Here is a 16768-nt window from a genome sequence, read left to right as displayed (position 1 = left end):
GAGCAGGGTGCTCTTTAATTTCAGAGGCCTGAGCTGCCCCTAACTGCCTACCCCTCTGCAGGCAGTACTATTTATCTGTGGGAGTTCCTTCTGGCCCTTCTACAAGACAGAAACACCTGCCCCAAGTACATCAAGTGGACCCAGCGAGAGAAAGGCATCTTCAAGTTGGTGGATTCCAAGGCTGTGTCCAAGCTGTGGGGCAAGCAGAAAAACAAGCCTGACATGAACTATGAGACCATGGGGCGGGCTCTAAGGTAGGAGTTGTGGGAAAATAGAATTCATGCCCTGAGGGATTACCAAGATCTTTCTACGCCCAAGGAGGCTCTTCCATTTGAAAGAAGGCCTGCCCAGTCCTCTGCAGGATATGAATCTAACATTCCCTTTTTCTTCTTCAGGAGTCCTCTTGTATCTCTGTATTGAAAAGGGTATTTAGCTTCACACACACCCAATCTCCTCACATTGTAGAAGCCGGAGATGGCCTTGAGTTGTCCCAGATGGGACAGGCCAGGGAGCTGTCGAAGTTCTATCATCCATCCCTTCGCTCCTTCCCCCTCTTCACTCACTGTCCTCAGCCCCAAAACAATATTGGGGTTGGCACTCAAGACCCCTTTTTGTACATGTGTTAGACTGGAAAGACTTGTAAAATGTCATTCAAAAGTTTGTGTACAAGATTCCTCCCCACCCCACCCCACTCTTGGACTGCTCCTCCCCAGCCTGCCTGAATCCCATGCTTGTCCTGCACTAGAGACTAGCATAGACAGATGTAGAGACAGGGCCTCCTTATTCAACTCTGATAAGCTCACCAATCCACTTTTTGGCCTTCCAGATATTACTACCAAAGAGGAATCCTGGCCAAAGTGGAAGGGCAGAGGCTGGTGTACCAGTTTAAGGAGATGCCTAAAGACTTGGTGGTGATTGAAGATGAGGAGGAGAGCGCTGAGACAGCTGAAGCCCCTCCCCAAGCTTCTACTTCTTCCACACCCTCTACCAGCACCATCCGGAGAGCCAGCTCCAGGGTCTTAACCAGAACCTCCCCCCAGGACAAGGATAGCACTTCCTGGGAGAAGCCAAAGGTTCAACACACTGGTCTCCAGCCATCTGCAAGTCTGGAGTTAGGACTGTCTGTGGACGAGGAGGTCCCCACTACCTCCACCATGCTTGTCTCTCCACTACAGAGCCAGGCCAAGCTCACCAAGACTGTGAGGTAAGGGTACCAAAGTAATTGGAGTCTTCCTTTAGTCCCTTATGTTGAGTGTAAGGGGTCAGTTGTCACCTTCCTGGGAAGCTCTGCTGTGTTTCCAGTTTTTGCAGGATCTTCATAGAACTCCCTGAGAAGCAAGCAGGACACTTACTGGTCAGAAGAGGAATAATGGGGAGGGTTCAGTGGTTAAGAGTGTGAACTGCTCTTGCAGAAGACCCAGGTTTGGTTCCCGCACATAAATTGAGTAGCTCATAACCGCCTGTAACCAGTCCAGAGGACTTAGCACCTTCTTCTGGTCTCACTGGATATGGCATGCGTGCGCGCGCACGCGCACACACACACACACACACACACACACACACACACACACAAATAAATAAATAAAAATTAGCAAAGTAATTTTTAATCTTAAAAAATGCAGTTAAAAATAAATCTTGAGAGAGAGGGAGGAAGTGAGGAAGGGACCTAGGGAGGGAGGAAGGGAGAAAGGTGACTTGCCTGGAGTCACATACCAGAGTAATCCAAAGCAAGCACTTCACTTGGGGGAGGTGCTTTTGCTACAAGATATGACTGGTCTTGTGACTTCAGAATGTGTCCTCAGGAGCAATCTGGGGCTTCTACACCTGGACCCACGCCATTAAGTCTCTTCCACTTCACAACGGAGTATGTACGTTGCAGACATAAAACTGCCTTCCATGCCTCTTGGGAAGCACCCACTTTCTTTGATGCTAAAGGGCCTACAGTTCTCTCTGAAAAGATTGGATTTAGGGTTATTTCTGTACCCCATGGTTTGGGCCATGGGGACAGTCTTCAGAGGAGGAGAAGCAGTTGAGTAGAATGTAGAGGAACATGTGCTTTAAGTTTCATAAGGCTTGCATGCCAAGTCCCTGCTCCAGTCTTTACTAGCTCTGTGGGCTGTGGACTGCGTGCCTCAGTTTCCTCAAACTGATGCATATTAATTATATTATATTATATTATATTATATTATATTATATTATACTTATTCAGTTCATGGGTGGTTTTGAAGTTTGAATAGTATCAGTCTTCTAGAATGATCTCTGACCTATACAAATTAACAAATATTAGCTAGAGTAATAAAGGCACAGCTGATGTACAACTCCATTCCTTTTGTGCCCTCATTCTTAGCCAGCTAGGGTGCTTCCTGCCTTAACCAGCTCTGTTTTTTGTTTCTTCTCAGTACTTCTTCAGTGCCCAGTAACATCCACCTAGGAGTAACCCCTGTGGGGCCGGGCTCCACTGTCACTCTGCAGACCATCCCGCTGACTACGGTGCTGACCAATGGGCCTCCTGCCAGTACTACTGCTCCCACTCAACTCGTTCTCCAGAGTGTTCCACAGGTGTCAACATTCAAAGACACCTTCACTTTGCAGGCCTCCTTCCCCCTGAACACCAGTTTCCAAGAGAACCAGGTGGCAACCCAAGGGGCCCCATTGATCCTCAGTGGCCTCCCTCAACTTTTGGCTGGGGCTAACCATCCAACCAACCCAATACCATCCCAGGTCATAGGTGCTGGCTCAGCAGGGCCTAGCTCTCAGCCCCCTGGGACTGTCATTGCTGCCTTTATCAGGACTTCTGGTGGCACATCAGTGTCTGGGGTAAAGGAGGGGCCCTTGAGGTCCCCCTCATATGTGCAGGGTGTGGTGACTGGGCCTCCCGTGGAGGGGCTGTTGGTTCCTGAAGAGACCCTGAGAGAGCTCCTGAGAGATCAGGCTCATCTTCAGCCACTTCAGAGTCCGGTGCTTTCAAGAGGTTCCCATAACCTGAGCCTTGTGGGGAACCAGACTTTATCTCCCCCCAGCCGCCCCACTGTTGGGCTAACCCCAGTGGCTGAACTTGAGCTCTCATCAGGCTCAGGGTCCATGCTTGTAGCTGAGCCTAGTGTGACCACATCTGGGAGCCTGCTGACCACATCCCCAACCCCCGCTCCTTTCTCCCCATTCAATCCCACTTCCCTCATTAAGATGGAGCCTCCTCATGACATATAAAGAAAGGGATCAAAAGTATGACCTACCAGGCAAATTTGTGAAGCATTTTCATGTGGACTTAAGTAGGTAGAATACCTGCCCTTACATCTAGTGGGGTGTGATACATTTGATACCAGGTCCTCCAGGCCTGTTTTGACATCACCATGATCCAACTATGCCCAGCTCAAGCATCCCTTGACATCAGGCCATGGCCTTCAAGAGCACTAGGGGGTTGTTATGCTCTTGGAAGGATAATGGACTAACTTGCTGATGGAAGGAGAGCCCCAAACCAGAAAACACCTTGTGGCCAGAGCTGGTCAGAGGCCACATGAGAAGAGTCAAGCCTGGTCATACTTTGTTATCTATAGTCCCTACACAGGGAACTTACCAACCCATATGTGAATATCTTCGTGTGTATTTGTGTGCACTTGTAGGTCTGTGCCTTCGTTTCTTTGAGGAGGATGAGATGTAGATGTCAGGTCTTTTCTTGAAGTGTGTGTGTGTGTGTGTGTGTGTGTCCATCCATTCCTAGGTCAGCCACAGACATGAGGCAGTTTTAAGAGAAAGTGCTATCTATCTATCTAATCTAATCTCTCTCTCTCTCTCTCTCTCTCTCTCTCTCTCTCTCTCTCTCTCTCTTTTTCTCTCTCATAGCCACAATGCCATTCTGAGACTAGAAAGTACGAGTTGAATGTCCCCAGTCTGGATAGATATCATGGAGATGGAACGGGTCTAGGTAGGAGATCTGCAATGGGTGCATATGCCGAGAGGACATTGCTAAGGGACAAGAGGCCACATATGCTAACCGCATAGCAGGAGGGAAAAGAAGCACACCTAGCCTTGGGAGCAATTGTTTGCTGTAGTCACCTTACCATCAGTCTGGAACCTGAAGTACTTTGCCCAAGGTTGTGGGGAAAAGCACTTACCTATAGTCAGCCCCAATTATAAAGTCCCTAGGCAGGCCTGAATGAACTGAACGTTTGTGGCCAGACCTTTGGCTGTGTGTGCGATCAGCCCTATGCTTGACAGTAGCCTTTTTTGGCACAGCGCTCCTCATTCCCCGTCTCAGGTTCCTTCTTCATTCCGTTTGAGATGTTCCACCTGTCACAAGTCGCTGAGGCTAGTGGCGTGGCAACCCAGCTCCAGTCACACAGTGCTCTCTATCCCACCCTCTCCTTCTCAGGTGGACCGTTGCTTTTCATTTCTAGCTATCAAACCTAACCCAATTCACCAAGAAGACAAGAGCTAGTACACATGAGTTCCCATAGCTCCTGTCAGCACAATTCGACTCTACTTCTTGTCTGTTCCTGCACAGGGTTCTGATCTCTCTTAAAGTCAGCCTCTCTGCCAAGGGCCTCCTTCCCCCTTCCTTGAACCTGCTTGCCTCTCTCCTACCAGGTGTAGGGGCAATGCTTAGAGATGTCAGGCCCAGAAGCAACTCTAGCCTCTGGTAAATTTGGTTAATGTGAACCAGTGCTCCAGGACCTTTGCTATGTCCTTTGTGCCAAAGCACCCACTTGACCTAACTACCTCCCTGGCTGGTCATCATTCTCTCCTACTGTTCTAGCTCCTTCCCTGCGGCGGGGAGGGGGGGCATCTGTGGTTATGCAGTTTCATTTGCTACATTCCCAGCAATTGGCACTGAAATGTCTGTGCTAATAAAATCAGCTTATGATGACACTCTCTCGATGGTTGGAAATAAGCATCTTGAGAAAAGGTCACCCTTGTTGCTGTTATTGTTGCTGTCGTATTTGGGTTTTAGTTTTTTGAGACAATATTTCATATAGCTTGTTGGCTTTGAACTTGCTATGTAGGTTAAGATGACCTTGAAATTCTGGTTCTCTTCCTCCACCTTGCGAGTGCTAGAATTGGAGGCGTGTACCACCATGCCCAGTTCGTGTTGTTCTGTAGATCAAACCCAGGACTTTGTGCAGGCTAGACAAGCATGCTCATCAATTGTGCTACACCCCCAGTCAACCAGTTTTAGTGAGCACAAGGCACGCTGTGAGTTGGGATCGTCCTACAGCAACCTGGAATATAATATTTGTATACACTTCCTAACTCCAAGGAAATGAATTATCTTAAAACCTTCAACACTTTTCATAGCACTTCTATACCCATTGTGCTTTCTGTTTCTGTGTGGGCTTCTCATCATCTCTTTATATGTGGGTGTTCTCCTGGGGTCCCACCATTGTCATGGGCCAGTTCTTTGAAATGAGTTATTCAGTCCAGAGCCTACTTTTCTAAGTTCCTGGCCTATGCTCTAGTTAGCTGCTTCCTGACCTTCTAGACTGGAATTCTCCGAGCTGCCCCATGGCTACCTGCACTTGACCCTGTCCCTCTCCCTCATCTCCTGACATCTGCCCTGTCTTCATTCCAGAGCCTCCAGCCCAGCTCATGCTGCTCACCTCCCCCCTTCCAAACACACGTAAGCATCCTGTCCAATGTGACTTCTCAGCACTTCCCATCTTGCAGGTCACTTATTCTGTCCTTCTTCTGCCAAAAGGCCTTCAATGAATCCTGGCCCGCAGGTAGGGCCAGTATTTAAAATACGCATCCTCCAGGCTTTTCTAGAGTTCTAGCATTAACCCTTTAGTTCCTTAAATATGACATGGTCCTGCAGGAATTGGGAAGCACTTGGAGAGCTGTGGGCAGTAATTCTAGACAGATCCAAAGTTTGGTATCAGCTCCTCCAGGAAACAAAGCTCAAGTCGGTGGCCCTTCACTATTAGGTCCTGTCTAATACTCCCCACCCCACGCCAAGGTACTACTCAAAAAGGATTCCATGGTCTTTGAACTTGTTACTGTCGTAAATTCCCACCTATGCTTTTTCTTTCCTGGGTTCTGTTCAACCAAAATGTTCTCTCTCCTCACTAATAACTAAAAATTGACTCGAGTGAATTTGGTAGAAGCAGCTTAAGTTTAATTCTTAAACTTGTAACTGCCACTTGATGGGCAGGCGATGATAAACAGCCTGTGACATCTCTATCGTAATCACAAACTGTTACGTAGGCCTGAAGTTTAGATCCGGACCTATTTAGTCTCCTGTGTGTGTTAGCTCCTGAGGAATAGGCATCACTGTGGCACCCACAAAACTGGGCACACTATAAAACAGATGAGTACCAGTGACTAGTCACTGATTGATCTGATGAAAGATGGGTACCAAACTTAGAGGTAGGTGACCCCTGTTCTTCCCTCTCCTCAGATAGTTACCCCAGGTGCTTCACTGCCCTGGGCCTGCCATTCCTGTCTCAGTGCCTCTACAGTACACCCCATCCCCTATCTTAACACCCAAGATTTGTATTACTTTGAACATCATCTGATCCTAAAGACACCTCCCTGTCCGGTTTCTTTCCTACTCAAAGTGTTAAACTAGCTTACCTGTTAACTAACCCTTGCTGACAAGAGTTATGGAAGAGGCTGGAGGAGAACCTCAGGAGACAGATTTACTTTAACCAGAGTCAGGTGGCAGCAATACCCCTGCTTTTGTGATGGTCTAATGGAGTCAGGAGTCAAGTGATGATCCGCACCTCCCAGCAACTGATAAGTGTTTCCCTCCTCCTGACTCCCACAGCACTTTGTATATACCTCTTATTGTAGCACAATGTATGTAGTTCTTTAATTGTGTTTATGTATGTTTCCCCTCCAATAGACTGTGAGCTCCTCCAGGACAGGGGCTGTGTGCTAGTCAGTGATGTATCTCCAGCACCTAGCCACAGTGCCTGACACACAGTAGGTGCTCAATAAATGTTTATTGAAAGGATAAATGAGTCCAGATTCCAATTGTGCAACCGCCTGCCCTACATGGCAGCAGGAAGAGGACAGGCAGGGTAATCCATACTCGGGAACTATCACAGTATATATGTTGTTTTGAGAGCATTGAGGGGGCCATCTCATGTAGCCCAAGCTATGTGACCAAACATGACCTCCCCCTGTTCTGAGATTATAGACATTGTTTGCCAAAATCCATTTATTTAGTGCTGAAGATGGAACTCAGGGCTTCCTGTATACTGATCTACATCCCTAGTCCCTGCCACAGCGTTTTGGCCCATCATATAACATTTCAGGAAGCTACTCCTTTACCCACGTGTTTATCTGCCGTTGGATTCACAAGGAGCACAGAGTTGCTTTCAACTATGCTTTTCTGGCAGGCGACTCCCAAACGACTGCCACTGCCTCCCTTCCAGCAACTCTTCATCCCTGCGTGGAACTGAGGTAGATCACCCCCCTCGGGCGGGGACAAACAAGTTTTTTTTTCTGACCGTCACAAGCTTGATGACTGTACTTACAAAGGCAGTTGCCTAGAGCTTTGGAGTCTCTGAGCCCAGGGTGAGCAAACTTTGGGCCCCCAGGCGCAGCAGCCTTCTAGCTGTCGTGTGCGCCAGATATAGAAGCTAACTTCCAGCAGGTGGCGCTGTGGCGCCAGGGCCGGTGGGCCAGTAAGGCGGAGCCGGGGAGGGAGGGACGGCCAGGGCGTGGCCCACCGCTCCCAGAGGACCGGGCTAGGCGAGTGTCTTCCTGTCCATAGAACACGCTCCCTGATTCCCAACTTCTGGGAAGGCTTTGATTCCCGCCGACAACCTCCTTAGCTCTGGAGCTTCGAACTTTCCCCTTGGTCCCCTTTTCTCCCCATGCAGAGTTCAGCGGTCCGTGGGGTGTCTCCTCATTGGCCAACCGCTCCCTGGCCCCGCCCCCAGCCTCGCGTACTTGCAGGTGCGCGAGACTGCTGGCCTCGGCTCGCTACAGCCTCCCTAGAGCAACAAAAGCGAGCCCAGGGCCACCACCAAACCCTCGACAGGCCCTGAACCACCACTTTACTTCTCCCATAAAACGGGAGTACGATCTGTTCTCCATTTGCTTGCAGCTTGAACCCAAGCTCCTGGAGGAGGAGCCCTGAGCCTGGGAGGAGCACACACCCAGTAGCTCATCCTTGCAGTGCCCCCCCCCCCGTAATGGAAACTATCCCTCTAAAGGAGGGTAACAGAACTAGGCCTGCCCTCCTTCTGAAAATAGCGTGACCTGAACATTTGGGAACTCCCTTATAGTGGTCAAGGATGCCTTGGGCAGACCTGACTCTTTGAAAACACGTCAAGACTCGACACAGTAAAATGACAACAGACTTCCTGACTAGACCAGATTATGAAAGGGGCAACTTATTGACCAGTTCACCACTCCTCGACTTTATATCATCTATGGATCAGGCTGCTTTCAAGGCCAGAAGAAGATCATCCTGGCAAGATCAACATTAACTGACCTTGGCACAAAAGATGAACTAACTCAGCTAAACTCTTATTTTGTTTTCTATAAAGTCTCACCTAACCAGTTTGGTAACCGACAAGATTAGGCTCTCAAGCAAGGTGTACAGTAGTGAGCAGTATTAGTTCATCCCTGCCCCACACAGGAAAGGACTCCAAGAACTTTTAATTAAGAGGCCACTAGCTGGGGCTGGAGAGATGGCTAAGGGTTAAGAGCACTCACTAGCTGCTCTTCCATAGGACTGGGGTTCAGTTCCCACCCACACAAACATGGCAGCCCACTCCATTTCCTTGGGGATCTGACACTTTCACACCAATGCACATAAAATGAAGTTAAAATAAATTATTTAAGAGGTTACCGGCTTTAAAATCAGCCTATGCTTCCAGCCTTGATCCTTATAATCTGACACTGGTCTCCAGTTAATGTGTGGATAAGAGCCCATCATAAGCATGAACATATGTGAAACTGTTGACTCTTCTTAAAAAATTCTCTCCAAGCCTTTGCTCAGATTGTGCCCTCAATCCAAACATCATTCCATACTATTTATTCTAAGTGTGCACCATTCATCACCTCTCCTAGGCCTTCTGTTCCAATCATCTAGGTCCCTTGTTTAGCCCTTTGAGCTCCCACAGCATTCTGGGCCTATTTTAAGCCACAATGTAGCTTCTGTACCCTAATGACATGCCTGACTTCTGAACTGCAAGTTTCTTTTTGTTATTTTGAAACAATGTCTCATCTGCATAGCCCAAACTGACCTCAAACCTGCCTGCCCCTGTCCTTCAGAGAAGGGGTTTTACAGGCACGCATCATCAGGCCTTGCTTGTTGTTTTGCTACAGGGTCTTGCCATATAGCCCTGGCTGACCTAGAATTCACAGCAATCATTGGGCCTCAACGCCCCACTCCCCCAAGGCTGGGATTATGAGCATGTGCCACTATGTATGCTTGCCTTTTTATTGCAAGTTTCAAATAGAGGACAGACCTGTATTAGAAACACTATGGGGTGTGTGGGATGGCCTGAGATCAGAAAGCAGGGAGAGAAACAAGCAGTGAAGCAGATTAGTGAGCTTCCAGTATCTGGGAAGACTCAAGCTGAAGCAAGTTTCCGAGGTGTGGGCAAGGAGAGGGACTTAAGTTTACCTCTGGGGAATGGGCGGACTCCAAGAATCCAGCCACACCATTGTTCTGTCCAGCCCACTCATGCCACAGTGAGAGGCCCTACAGAGCTTCAGAGTTTGTAGGATCCAGACCTTCAAAAACGTCCTAACTTAAAGAATAGCAGACACATTCTGGGGCCTGCAGACAGAATTTTAGCTTCTGTTTATCGAAAAGTGGGAGTAATTATAAAACTAGGGATTGGTGCCTTGCCTTTACAGCTCTGTCGTTGGCAACTAGAACCATGGGCAGGCAGCACGACTCAGATGGGAAGGTAAGGCACTGGGACAACAGTGAGGACGCTAGCAAGGGTAAGGGCAGGGTAGGGAATTACACAGCGCAATCAGGCGGGCAGTCCCAGCATGAAGAGGAATCAGCAGGCAGATATTTCTGACTGTATTAGGTAGGATCACACCACCACCCAGCAGCCAAAGGGGGACCCTCCCCTACTACTGTTACTCTAGTTGTTAACAAGAAATGCTCCTTCCACATCTCCAAATCAAGGCAACCCCAAGTTGGACTATTTTATCCTCATGGGCAGGGGCCCTGGGACATACCCCTGTCCTTCCTTTCCAGATTCCCACCTGATCTAATGACCAAAAGCTCTATTCTGCCTTGCCTTCACCCACCATGTCCTTAGGGACCACTCAACACCCCAAAAGTCATAAAGGGAGGAGAGTGAGGACAGAAGACAAAGGCCCTGACACAGGTTTTTCAGTATGCAAGTGTTTTTGACTCCACAGCCAGTTGCTTAAAACGAAACAAAAAGGGCAGCCAGAGTACACACCAAAATGCAAAACAAAGTAAAGGCAAACAGAAAACAAAATAAACCACACAGTATCATAAATCTCAACAAAACAAAGAAAATTGAAATCCAAGCCCCCTCAACTTAATATATATATATATAATTTATATATATATATAAATTTTGTTGTTAAAAAGGGAAAACAATTGTTCAAAACCAATTGGGCAGGATGGTGGGGTTGTCCTACAGAAGGGGGCCCCATGGGAACAAAAATCACACACAGTTAAAAGAAACAATGCTCCTAAATGGGTCAGGAGCCTCCAGAGAACAGATTGTCCCATCCCCAAACTGGCTTTTTTTTTTCTTTTTTTTCCATTTTCTTCTTTTGTTGTTGTTTAGCACCTGTACAATAAACTGTACCATTTCCATCCAGAGCCAACCATAGCCTCTTGCCTTTCGATGGTACATACTCAAAATAACAATCTATAGAAAAATAAGAAGAGTGGGAAAGACAATGCCATGGAGGGCAGGACCATGGAAACAACCCAAGCTCCTCCTCCCTCCCTCCGCCCTGTAACAGGTCTAACACTAGGCTTAAGGCCCACAAGCCACTCTACAGCTACAAGTCCCCAAGTGGGCTTAGAGTCAGACTAGAGACTTGTCCCTGCCCTTGCCTAGTCAGCCTCAGGGTCCCTTACAGATTCCAGAGGAGAATCAGGGACAGGTGGAGGAGACAAGGGAAAGGGTGCTGGAAGTCTGTGGTAGGGGTGGCAAGGCAAAGGCTGGGAGGTGAAAGGCTCAGTATCTCAAGATGGGGAGCCCAGGGAGGTAGGGTGAGGCAAGGAGGGGTACAGGGCAAAAGATGCCAGAATAAGTTCATACTGTGCACTCTGAGCAGAGCAGTGTGAGGGAGGCCCCCTCACTCCTCAGGCCCATTCTCAATCTGCCTTTATTAGAGTAACTCAGGAACCCCTCTCCCTAGTAAACACTAAGATGGCAGAGCTGCTACAAAGGGCAGGGGTGGGGCAAAACTGGCAGGGGGTGGGGGAGCACCAAAGGCCAGGGATTTGCCCCCAGTTCCCCAGCTCTGGACCAGCAGCAGCCAGGATGTTTAGTTGTGTGATGATGTCCCCTATCCTTCCTCACCCTGCTCCTTCCCCAGCTGGGGAAGGACAACCTGGGAATCAGTTTCATAGAGGGAGCGAGCATCCCCAAAGCTTATCCAGGAAGAAAAAGGAAAAGAGGTAAAGAAAGTCCCTCAATACAACAAGTTGTCTCAAATTGTCACAGTGATACAGACTTATCAGAAATCAATGAAACAATACAAATTAAATACTAATAAAATAAATACTATGGAAGACAGAAGAGTACAGGAAAATGGGGAGGGGCACTCAGAGATTTGGGTTTTTCTCATTTCTCCTTAGGACAGGCCACAGTCACCCAGGCCCACGTTTGGTCTTGGTCATAAGCATAGAAGCCAGTCCCAGGGACCCTGGTGCCACTTCCCACCATCTCCACACCTCTTGTCTTCAGAAGTGGAGTTCAACTTTCCACCCCATCACCAATCACAACAACAGGGAGATGAGAACTAACTGTAACCCAAAGAAAAAAGCTCCAGTCACTAATGCTGGCATTGATAAGGCGGCTTCTTGTTGGTCCGTATTATTGCCTCATTCTGCAGTCTGGTGCTCGGTGGGGGAAACATGGGCAGTGGGGAAAGGGTGAACTCGGAGGAGAAAGAAGAACGCAGAGGGCTGTTTCGGTCAACTGCTCCAAGACTGGTATTCCACCTCAGACCCTAGGAGCCGCAGCAGCTCTGGCTCGTACTGCACCAACTCCACAGTCTCAGAAGAGCCTGGGGGAGATCTGTCCTCCAAGCTCCCAGGCCTCTCAGCGGGGGTCAGCAGCTGACTTGAAGCCACCTGCCGGTAGAACTCGGCCTTGGGCAGGGTGGTGACTTCAAGGTGCGGAAACCGGGCCTGAAAGATTCTTGAAGAAAGCTTCAGCCTCTTCAGGACATCGGAGAAGAGGAACCAGTTGCAGGGTCTGGAAAGATAAAAATGGAGTTAGGGAAGCAGGTTCGGGAGGAAGGGTGGGGGCCCCAGAAGCATTATAGAAGTCTAGGAGACCAAGTGACCCCCCCTACTCCCATACTTCTGAGACTCTCCCTTCTACCTCCCAGGAAACCACAAGTTTCTGGGATGAGGTTGGGACAACACAATACCTGCTTCAGCTTCTGAGTGTCAGTGCGCACACCTATGGGCTAGTTCTCCCACAAAGGGCAAGCCAGGGGAAAAAAGGCCTCTTAGGGCTTTCCCTGGTTCTTAGCCAGCTAGCCCATGGCCTGACATCTACTGTCTGCTGGGACCAATTGTTTCTGACCTGCAACCCTGCCTGGCTTCTCTCCCCTGATCTCTCTCCTGCTCACTTGTCCTTCTCGATCTTCTCTAGTGGAGGTGGAGCTGTGGAGAAAGGCCTAAACTGTGGGTAATCCAAAAGGCATTTCTCTTTGGCTCCGGAATGCATTAGACAACGTTTTTTTCCTCCAGCAGCGGCAGCACCAATGTTTCTGCAGGCCCGGGGCTCACATTACAGCCAGTCTGCCCTTGTGGAGCACATCCGACTGGGCGGCAGCCTAAGGACAGCTGGGAGGGGTGCTGCAGAGGCCCGTCACCAGCCTAGGGCTTCCATCAGCTCTCTCCAGAAAGAAATACTGCGTTCTCCCCTCGTTAGTGATCCCATTTCTAGCCTTTGCAGGGTAGTGGAGACCAGAAGTGGCAAAGAAAGGCCTTACACTTGCCATCTGTCTCTGTTGAATCCTTTCTCTTGATGGAGGAGGGGACTAAGAAAGCTATTTTAGCACAGGCTTAAGCACATGGGTTTAAAAAAAAAAAAAAAAAAAGAGGTGCCGAGCAGAAAGTAAGACATGCACAAGAACATAGGTATAGGTATAGGTTTCTCAAATAGTCACTTGGATCCTCTTTTCTAAAATGAAAATATGATCCTCCATTCCCTCACTAAATAGCCTCCAATGGCTTCTAGCAAAAATATACCAGCTTGGGTCTCAATGGTTAAGAGTACATGTTCATCTTCTAGAGGACTCAAATTCCATTTCCAGCACCCACATTGGGTACCTCATAACTGCAACTCCAACTCCAGGAGACCTGACCCCTCTGGCCTCCTTTGTGCTCATGTGCACATACCCACATGGAAATGCACACATATACATATAATTAAAAATAACATAATAGCCAGATATGGTGACACAGGCCTTTAATCTCGGCCCTTGAGAAGCAGGGACAGGAAAATCTGTGTGAATCTGAGTCCAGCCTGGTCTACATAGTAAGTTCTGGGTCATCAGCAAGTTCTAATTCTTTAGCATGATATTAAGACAGACCACCCAAAGATGACCCCAATTCAACCTCTTCAATTCAGTCTCCAGCTCCCCCACATACACTTACCACAGTGCACACCTGCCCTACCAGAAACATAATTTTTAAAGACTTTATGTGTATAGATGTTTTGCCTGATGGATGTCTGTGCTTTATGTACACTTGGTGCCAGGAATTGAACACAGGTCCTAGAGGCCAATGTGCTTAACCTCTGTACCATCTCTCCAGCCCCCTTTTGAGAGAGAGAGACTCTCATTATACAACCTCAGCTAGCCTCAGCTAGCCTGGGAGTTATTCTGTAGACCAGGCTGGCCTTGAACTCACAGAGATCCGCCTGCCTCTGTCTCCTGAGTGCTGGGATTAAGGTGTGTACCATCATGTCTGGCTTTTGCTTTCTGTTGCAAAGCTTTTGCTTATGCCATCCCTATGCCTCTCCTTTTAGCCCAGCTCAGATGCCATGTCCAAACCTACAAAACCTCAAAGAAACTAAGTGTTAAGTCAATCTTCTATGGGCTCATGACACTTGGTTCTCAGCCCTATTATGATACTTCCAACAGCCCATATCCAAAAGGCTACAAAATCAAAATAAACTGTGCTCTTCTTTAGTGCCTAGGAATAGAGCTCAAGACAGACTGAACTTTTTATTTTTCACTTGACATTCCTTTTACAATAATAAACCTGCTTAGAACATTTAGTCTTTTATTAAAGCTAATTGCACACTTATCTGTCTACTACACTTGGCTGAGTTTTTTGAAGGCTTGAATTGTCTGTGCTGTGGATCTTAAAGTTTGATCCAGTGCATAAAACATGGTTCTAAAAATCAATCACTCTACACAGTAACTGAAACACCTATCTAGCTGGGCACGGTGGCTCAACTCTTTAATTCCAGCACTTGGGAGACAGAGACAGGTAGACTGAGGTCAGCCTGGTCTACCTAGTGAATTCTAGGCCAGCAGGGCTACACAGAGACCCTGTATCAACAAAACATCCTCACATATTTAGACTCAATGATGGGGAAGCTCAGCCAATCACATCTGGCTTGGGTGTGGCCACCTGGAGCCAGGTAGATAAACGGGGGTAGATAGGTACAAGGGCTCTCTGCGCGGTGCTCGCCTGACCCGTTTGGACATCGGAACTTTTACTCCGGTCGCCTGAGTTTCCCTGTTTTCAATTATTAAATTATATCTGCTGTTTTGAGCTGGTCTGGTTATTTTAGCATACCTATCGAATACGCCTTCACTAACAACTCAATCCTTTTTCCTAAAATTCAACATTTCTTCCACATGATGGCAAAGTCTGTCACATTACAAAATTAGGGAATGGAATGTTCTAGGCTAAGAGATAGATACTTGAACAATCTCTTTCAAAGAATGAGGATTGGGGCTGGAGAGATGGCATAGCAGTTAAGAGCACTGACTGTTCTTCCAGAGGAGCCAGGTTCAATTCCCAGCACCGACATGACAGCTAACAACTGTCTGTAACACCAGTTTCTGGGGATCTGATACCTTCACACCAAAATCCACATAAAATAAAGTTAATTATTAAAAAAAAAAGAATGAGGATTAAAGGGCTGGAGAGATGGTTCGCTCAGTGGTTAAGAACACTATTTGCCCTTCCAGAGGACATGGGTACAATTCCCAGCACACATGTACTCAGCTCACAACTGTAACTCCAGTTATGGGAAACCCAATGCCCTCTTTCTGGCCTCTGCAGGCAATAGGCTCACATATATCCGCAGGCAAATCACCCATATCCCTTGGCTTGTAGGGTGGCATGTGGCCTTTGGTTGTTCATGTTCTGTCTGTACCTAAAGCAAACTATTCTGGTCCTTTTACTGCCTGTGGCCCAAGATCCTGTTTCAGAGAAGGAGATGCTGAATACTTCAGAGGAATTTGTGCAACACTATGTCCCAGAGGCCTGGCCCATCCTCTGGGATCAGCTTCAGCCCAGAACAAGGAGTCTAGGAACAAAAGGGGAACTGATCCTGCATTAAAAAATTATATTTATTTTATATTATGAGGGTTTTCCTGTATGCATATATACGCACCGCATATGTGACTGGTGTCTGCAGAGCCCAGAAGAGGGCATCAGGTCCCTTGGAAGTGGAGTTATTGATGGTTGTGAGCTGTCATGTGGGTGTGGTATTCAAACCTGGGCCATCCTTAAGTGCTCCAAACTGCTGAGCCATCTCTCTAGTGTCCTGATCCAGCATTTTTATCTACCTACCCAGCACCTCCATATTCTGATGCACTGGAAAACCCATCAAAATCCATGGTCCTGAAGGCTGACAAATTCCCTTTGAGTTAGAATTCCATCAATTCTGAATTAACCAAGAGTCAGTTGGGCTCAGTCTAATATAGGTATACTCTGGTCTCCCCTGTAGTAGGCACAGTCACCTGAACCAACAGTGCTGATCACCTTGCTGGTTTTAAGGCTATGAGAGGCTGTGCTGTGGATTGCTTAAGGATCCTAGTAGATCCAAAGCTATGGCAACCATATGCCTTGGTTTTTCCAAGAATCCCAATTGCCAATATTCTGTCTAGCTTTCTCCAGAAAAAAATTTCCAGAGATTCTAATAGCTCATCATCTCAAATACTTCCCAGATTACCACCTACACAGAGTAAGAGTGCAAAAGTTCCTCAGATTTGAGGGCCCAGAAATACACCAAGTTGATAGCCAAACTTGAGATCTGTGACCCTTGACTTGGATGTAAACTGCACTCCTTCTGGAGTGGGGAGCAGAGCAGCTTTCCTCTGCCCCAGCCTTCATTCCCCAGGCTGCACCTGCCTCCTTCTGGAGAGCTCTTCCTTCTCTGGGAGGCAGGTCAGTGGTTGCCAGGACACTCGCTCAGTCCCTGGAGACTTCCCAGACACTTACCCACGGGACACTGACACTTGGAGGTTGTAACAAGGGAGAAGAGGCTTGTCTGAGAGTTCGAACATGAAGTCATCCTGTTCTGAATCGTCTCCTTGCTCGGCACTCCCAGGAGGATTATGGAGGAGGTCGCAGGCAAACCCGTCTTTTTTCTCTGTAAAG

At 47.9% G+C, this 16768-nt stretch overlaps 2 protein-coding genes across 8 annotated transcripts in view; one reads left to right on the top strand and one right to left on the bottom strand.

Annotated features, from left to right (window-relative positions):
• Elf4 (E74 like ETS transcription factor 4) overlaps positions 1-6953 on the top strand; it is a 41837-nt gene extending 34884 nt beyond the window's left edge. For both annotated transcript variants that reach the window (XM_087902938.1, XM_087902937.1), the window contains exons 7-9: positions 62-254; positions 827-1204; positions 2400-6953. In XM_087902938.1, coding sequence (XP_087759064.1) covers positions 62-254; positions 827-1204; positions 2400-3207 — 1379 coding nt within the window. In that variant the 3' untranslated portion in view covers positions 3208-6953. The remainder of the gene's footprint in view (positions 1-61; positions 255-826; positions 1205-2399) is intronic.
• A 3352-nt stretch (positions 6954-10305) lies between these two features.
• Positions 10306-16768, bottom strand: part of Bcorl1 (BCL6 corepressor like 1) — a 68157-nt gene continuing 61694 nt past the window's right edge. For all 6 annotated transcript variants that reach the window (XM_087902934.1, XM_087902936.1, XM_087902933.1 and 3 more), the window contains 2 exons: positions 16610-16760; positions 10306-12386 (listed from right to left, as the gene is read on the bottom strand). In XM_087902934.1, coding sequence (XP_087759060.1) covers positions 12104-12386; positions 16610-16760 — 434 coding nt within the window. In that variant the 3' untranslated portion in view covers positions 10306-12103. The remainder of the gene's footprint in view (positions 12387-16609; positions 16761-16768) is intronic.

The sequence above is a fragment of the Myodes glareolus genome, chromosome X, assembly GCF_982192425.1.
Source record: "Myodes glareolus chromosome X, mMyoGla1.1, whole genome shotgun sequence".
Taxonomy (NCBI): Eukaryota; Metazoa; Chordata; class Mammalia; order Rodentia; family Cricetidae; genus Myodes; species Myodes glareolus.
Note: the sequence above shows the minus strand (reverse complement) of the source record. Positions and strands in the feature narration are given on the sequence as shown.